At 47.2% G+C, this 6,000-nt stretch overlaps 2 protein-coding genes across 2 annotated transcripts; one reads left to right on the top strand and one right to left on the bottom strand.

The window, feature by feature from the left end:
- The first annotated feature begins 204 nt into the window (after positions 1-204).
- LOC120641865 (zinc finger BED domain-containing protein RICESLEEPER 2-like) lies at positions 205-3,933 on the top strand. Its single transcript, XM_039918171.1, has 4 exons — positions 205-351; positions 587-925; positions 1,111-3,237; positions 3,398-3,933. Exons 2-3 carry the CDS (start codon positions 589-591, stop codon positions 3,231-3,233), a joined length of 2,460 nt encoding a protein of 819 aa, XP_039774105.1. The 5' UTR covers positions 205-351; positions 587-588; the 3' UTR covers positions 3,234-3,237; positions 3,398-3,933.
- LOC120641866 (NDR1/HIN1-like protein 10) lies at positions 3,645-4,701 on the bottom strand. Its single transcript, XM_039918172.1, has one exon. It carries the CDS (start codon positions 4,692-4,694, stop codon positions 4,062-4,064), a length of 633 nt encoding a protein of 210 aa, XP_039774106.1. The 5' UTR covers positions 4,695-4,701; the 3' UTR covers positions 3,645-4,061.
- Positions 4,702-6,000: the final 1,299 nt, after the last annotated feature.

Below are 6,000 nucleotides of genomic sequence, written 5' to 3'. Positions count from 1 at the left end.
ATGTTCAATCTTGTATTTCAGAATATTTAGTATATTATTTTAATATTTTGAATATGCTTTTCCCAAGAACTTTAGCAAAGGTGACGAACAAAATAAACAAATGGAAACGAAAAGGGGGGGGGGACACTGGACCCACATACCTGCCAGGCTGCCCACTGCGTTTTTGGGCTTCTCGTGGGCCTCCCTACTTGCGGCCTTCCCGTCGCACGGAAAAGACAGCAGGAGCACCCCTCTTTCCTCTTCTCTCCCACGCGGCCACGCCTCTCTCTCTCTCTCTCTAGCGGCGACGACAGGGGGAGTGGCGCCGCTCTTGCCAGTGTTCTTCGTCGGGCGCTTCGCCGGCCGACAAGGGTATGTCGGCCCATTCCCCTTCCCTTCCGTTCCTTTTCTGCTGTGCGAAATCGAACACCCCAATCCCCTCTAACGTATGATATTTGTATTCGGATCTGACCATGTATTTTACCTACTAACTTCGATTTCTTTTTTTTCTTTTGGCAAAAATCATGTACACCATGCCCTATACTGGGTCCACCCATGCTGGTGATGATGTCCACTTGTTTGATACTTTGATGTTGCGCTGTGGCAGCTATGGAGCACCCTATAATCGAGCAAGTCATGGAGCATCCCGAAGAGCATGATGATGAGGATGAGGAGGATAACGGCATAAGAGCGGAAGCGGCATTTGAGGGGGTGCACAGTCACAGCACGTTCAGGTACAAGCACAAGAAGAGGTCCAAGGTGTGGGAGGAGTACAAGCCCATCTTCCTGAATGGGAAGGTTCAGTTCGCAGAGTGCCTGTACTGCCGCAGCCGAATGAGCTGCAAGGATTCTAATGGGACCAGCCATCTGTGGCGGCACCAGAAGATCTGCCCGGGCAAGGAGGATGTGGTGCGGCAGCGGCTCAAGGATTCCTACTTCCCATGTGGTATACTTTGCTTTTGCTTATTCAGGTTTTGTTGGTTAGTTCCTAGATGATTCCTGATGTTCTGGGTGACTTGAGTCTATTAGTATCCTGCTGGTTTCAGTTAGCATGGTGTAGATCAGATATTTCTCTTCTTAAAGGCAATTTACTGGTGGCATGTATGTAACCCATCCATATTTTATATGCAGTTTTGGTGAATGAGAATAAACCGGTTACACCGGGTGATCCAGTAAATCATATTATTTCTGAGACACTTGATGACATAAACTCAGTAATTCCCAGCAGATTCAAGTCCAAGGTGTGGAAAGAGTTCTCACCTATCTATGTCGAGGGGAAGCTCCAGGCTGCAGACTGTGTGCATTGTCACAAGCGCCTCAGTGCAAATAAGTTTGGGGGAAGAAGTCATCTGAGTCGACATCTTCAGACCTGTCAAGCACGAAGTGGTCAGAAGGGTGTGTTTTACCCTTCTAGTCTACCTGGTTTGAAGTTCAGGGGGCAAGATGAGCTCTCACCTGCCTTGGCAAATGGGAATGTTCAGACGGCAGAATACAACAGCAAGCTTTTCAGGTCTGGTAGCTCTGGCGACAATTCACCTGTAGTCCGGCCCATTCAAGTGGTGCCGGCACATCAACCTTTCCCATCACCAGACTTTCCAAGCTTGAAGAAACAGAGGACCTCATTTATGACCACAACTACTGACATAGGCACAAGGAAGGTTGATCAAGAAACAGCTTATGAAGATCTAGCCAGAATGATAGCTTTGCATGGTTATCCTTTATCAATTGTAGAGCATGAAGAAATGAGAAGATTTGTAAAGAACCTCAACCCTATGGTTAATGCAGTATCTCATAATGACATGGAAGGGTGTTGCTGTGCTCTATTTCTGAAGGAAAAGGCAAACCTTAAAGATAAACTGGCCCTTTCCTCCCAGCGTGTCTCTCTTTCAGCATGTATCTGGACTCCTGATGGAGCTGAGCCAGAAGTAAATTACCTTTGTCTGACAGCACATTTTATTGGTAAAGACTGGAAAGTTCACAGAATGATAATCAAATTTGGCATGTTTCGATCCTCACCTACCAATGTGGAAAGGATGATACATTGTAAGGAGGCTTGTGTCCCAGAGTCTGAAAGTGGAGCATACAACATCATATGGGATGCTATTAGAGATTGGAATCTTGATCAGAAGCTTTTGAGCTTGACTTCTGTTGGTGAGGTTAGGGATGATGCAAGTACCTCAAAGCTAAAGGAAACTCTTGTCGAAAAGAAGTACCTTCCTATCAGAGGCAAGCTATACAATATTGCTTGTGTGGATGATATCATTAATAGTATTGTTTCCGAAGTGCAACAAAATATCATTCACCTTATTGGTGACATGGTTACGGAGTTTTTTGGGGCACGTACATCTTCATCATTGAATCAACAACAGCTTGTGGAAGTCATTTCGCAGATGAGTTTGAAGTGTCCAAAGGAAGATGCCAAGTGGTGGCACAAATTTTATTTTAGGCTTGAAGTTCTTTTGCATTTCAAGAAATCATTCCCTTTTGAAGAAGTGATGTCTCCAGAAGATGTCAGAGTTGCTGAGTCTATTTGCAAGATTTTGAGGACATTTTATCGAGTTATTGAAATTGTTTCTAGCCCTAGTTCTCCAACATCAAATATGTACTTCAATGAGATATGGAAAGTGCGAACAGTTTTGCAAGAGGAAGCATCAAATGAGCATGGAGAACTTGCTACAATGGTTTCAGAGATGCTGGAAATGTTCAATCACTATTGGCAAAATTCATACTTGTGGTTATGTATACCTGTTATTCTAGATCCTAGATTCAAAATCAGTTTCATTGAGTTCCGTCTAAAACGAGCTTTTGGATTAAAATCAGCGAGCTACTTATCTGACATACGTGAAACACTCCAGCAACTCTTCCATGAATACTGCAGTTCTTTGGATCATCCGAACGGAGGTGCTACAAAAACTGAAGCCTTTGATGCAGATGATAATGACTCATTTGATGATTGGGATCAGCACCTCAATGAGCAAGGAAGTAGCCAGAAATCCACGGAACTTGACAACTATCTTGAGGATGGGTTAGTTCCAAGGAAGGATGATTTCGATATTTTGAACTGGTGGATGTGCCACACCATGAAGTACCCAACGCTTGCTGCTATTGCGCAGGACATCCTGGCGATGCCAGCATCTGCTGTTCAATCTGAAGCAGCATTCACCAGCAGTGGTCCAGTGATTCCCAAGCACCTCAGTACGTTAAGCATCAAGACAATCGAGGCACTTGTTTGTACTCGAGATTGGATGAGATAAAGCGGTAAGATCCTCTCTTTAGTCCCAGCATCAGTAGAGTTGACACTTTTACTTGTTACTTTTGTGCTAATACCTAGAGTCGTTGTGCCCTGGTTGGAATATTACCTAGCAAATCAACGCACTTGTGTAACACATGGTAGTTGACGACCAGCTTTCCATTGCAGGGTGTGCGAGTGCGATTCCCATAATGGAATTTTTTTATGCTGTGGCATTTGAAGTGTAAACACCAGGACGTGGTGTAGTTATGTTCAGACGATGATCCAAATTCGAAACTGAACATGTCGGTGGCACCTTCAACCAAAGGTAACCCAGCCCACCTCCTGGGTTGGTGGTGTGGTAGGTGTTCCTGACAGATGGGGGGTGGGGGGAGGAGAGGGAGGGAGAGGAAAAAAGAAAAAAAAAGTTTAGCCGCTGACAGATGGGCCCCATATAACATGAACGATTGGATGGGGGAAAGGGGATCTGCTGCAGAACTCTTTCCTAACCTGAAATTGTGAAAGGGGGCTCCCCTATATAACCTGAAAAAGGGAAAGGGGAAAGAGGACATGTTTGGAGTTGCTCTTAGTTCTGACGTGGATGTATATATCAGCCCACGCCATTTGCTTGATGTGGCTGCAGATGTATTTTTCACTCCTCTAATGTAATGTCGCATACAGGCTTTGTTGTTGAGCCCTAATTAGTCCCTAGGTTGATGAAAGAAGATGCTGACTGTTGTTATCTCTCGTCATGTTTGTCCCTTTACAAAATCACGCACGCACGGGGCATCGCACATTCACACTGTTTGTCAGTTCTTAATCACTATACTAGCTCGTAGCAATGGCGCCCCTCCTAGAAGAAGTCTATGCTGCAGCGCTTCTGCAGGTACTCGGCCAGCAGCTGCCCGTCGGGGCCCACGGCCACCTCGCAGCGGACGTTGAGCGGGTGCCAGTGCCGGTTGCCCCAGAACGCCAGCCGCGCGCGGATCCGCGACCGCACCCTGACCGTCATCTCCACCCTGCCGTCGCCCTCCGCCGCGTCCTTGGCCATGTCCTCGCCGGCTGACACCTCCACGCCCTCGAACGGCAGCGGCGACGTGGTCTTGGGCGGCTGGTACAGCGGCGCCGCCGTCAGGGGCCGGTCCCTGGCCACGTCGCCGCCGCGGTACTCCACCGACAGGTAGAACCGGTCGAAGAAGTAGGCGATGTCCCGGTTCGGGTTGCGGACGGCGAGCTGCCCCGACAGGACCACCGGCCCGCCGCCGGACGGGATGCCGGACGCCGTGAAGGCCGTCACGTGGAACCGCGGCCGGTGCGGGCGGACGGCGAGGTAGGCGACGAAGACGATCACGCCGGCGACGAGGAGGAGCGTGAGGAACGCCGAGCACAGCAGCTTGGTGCACCGCGTCAGGTGCGGCCGCTCCGCCGGCAGCGGCCGGGTGCGGCCGGCGATGAAGCCCGTCGACGAGGAGGCTTCCGGCGGCATGGCGCGGTGTACAGCACGCACTACAGCTTCGATCTGCTTGCGATCTGTAGGCGTATGTATAGCCGTGCACACGTACGGGCATTCTCTGTCGCGGTTTCCGGATGGTTTCTTTTTCACATGGCGATTCCTTGACGAGAGCGGAGGGAAGAAAAGCTGATCGAGGAAGCCATGGCGGCTAGGCTAGGTGGTAGTTTTCTTGGTGTGTTAGTGTAGGGTATGTTCGACAACTTTCTTGGCTCTTTTGGCTGCGATTGGAGGTAAGGATGGCAATGGTTTGGTTTCGGGTCGGATATCCGCGGATTTCGAGTTTTATGGGTTTGGGTTCAGGTATGATTTTTCATCCACGGTTTTCGGGTTCGGGGTCCCGAAATTTATCGGGTTCGGTTTCGGGTTTGATTTTTCACCCGCGGATACCCAATGGATAATCGTTTGGAGTAAAACCTCATGTTTTATAGTATATTTAGTAATAACTTTGTTTACTTAGACTATTAAATCTATTCTATGTTGACTTAGAAAATTATTTATTATTTATTGCATCTTGTTTATACATGTAAATGTTATATATATCATGTATATATTTATAAAATGTACTTATTGCTCTTAATATGTTGCCATATAAAAGCGGGTTTTGGGTAATCAATCGGGTTTTGGGTATTCAATCGGGTTTTGGGTATCTGCGGGTTTCGATTTTGGGTATGGATTTTGACCCGAATCGGTGTTCGGATCGGGTTCGGGTTTTAAGTTCGGGTTTCGGTTTTGGGTGCCTGTACACTCCACCCGACTCAAACCCGACCCGTTGCCATCCCTAATTGGAGGAGCATACAGCAAAGGTGGTGAAAAGGCTCAAGTAGAATACAGGTTCGATTGCTTTGGTAATTTCAAGTTGATTCACTAGCTCCTCGGCGTTAACAAAAGGTTGATCCATTCTTAGTACTAGGAGTTCACTCTGGTTTGGAAACCAATCCAAAACTACATCAAACCATTTCATTATTAATATACTTTAGAAATCAAATCAATTCCATCCACTTGCTATTCCACCCAAACCAATCCAAACTAATTCCTATTTACTCCCAAAGCAAACAAAACCAATAATTTCAACCCAAACAAACCGGTTTCGAACTACTGCGTCTAATTCTCTCCACTAGTTTAGTGCTCCGCTCTTGACATGGGGCACACGTGTAGTTTTAGCCACACTGCTTTGCACAGAGTAGCTGCCAGCCATACTGAGTTATCTCCAACAAGTTTCAGTCAATTTTGATAAAGTTTTATAGTGTGAACACGAGGTTTTATTTCCAGAGTCCGACTC

The sequence above is a fragment of the Panicum virgatum genome, chromosome 7K (genome assembly GCF_016808335.1).
Source record: "Panicum virgatum strain AP13 chromosome 7K, P.virgatum_v5, whole genome shotgun sequence".
NCBI lineage: Eukaryota > Viridiplantae > Streptophyta > Magnoliopsida > Poales > Poaceae > Panicum > Panicum virgatum.
Note: the sequence above shows the minus strand (reverse complement) of the source record. Positions and strands in the feature narration are given on the sequence as shown.

Excerpts from the sequence above, each read along its gene's own strand:
- LOC120641866 (XM_039918172.1), bottom strand. The coding sequence starts at position 4,694 with ATGCCGCCGGAAGCCTCCTCGTCGACGGGCTTCATCGCCGGCCGCACC.
- LOC120641865 (XM_039918171.1), top strand. The coding sequence starts at position 589 with ATGGAGCACCCTATAATCGAGCAAGTCATGGAGCATCCCGAAGAGCAT. Across the intron at positions 926-1,110 it reads GGATTCCTACTTCCCATGTG|TTTTGGTGAATGAGAATAAA; the intron begins GTATACTTTGCT and ends TTTTATATGCAG.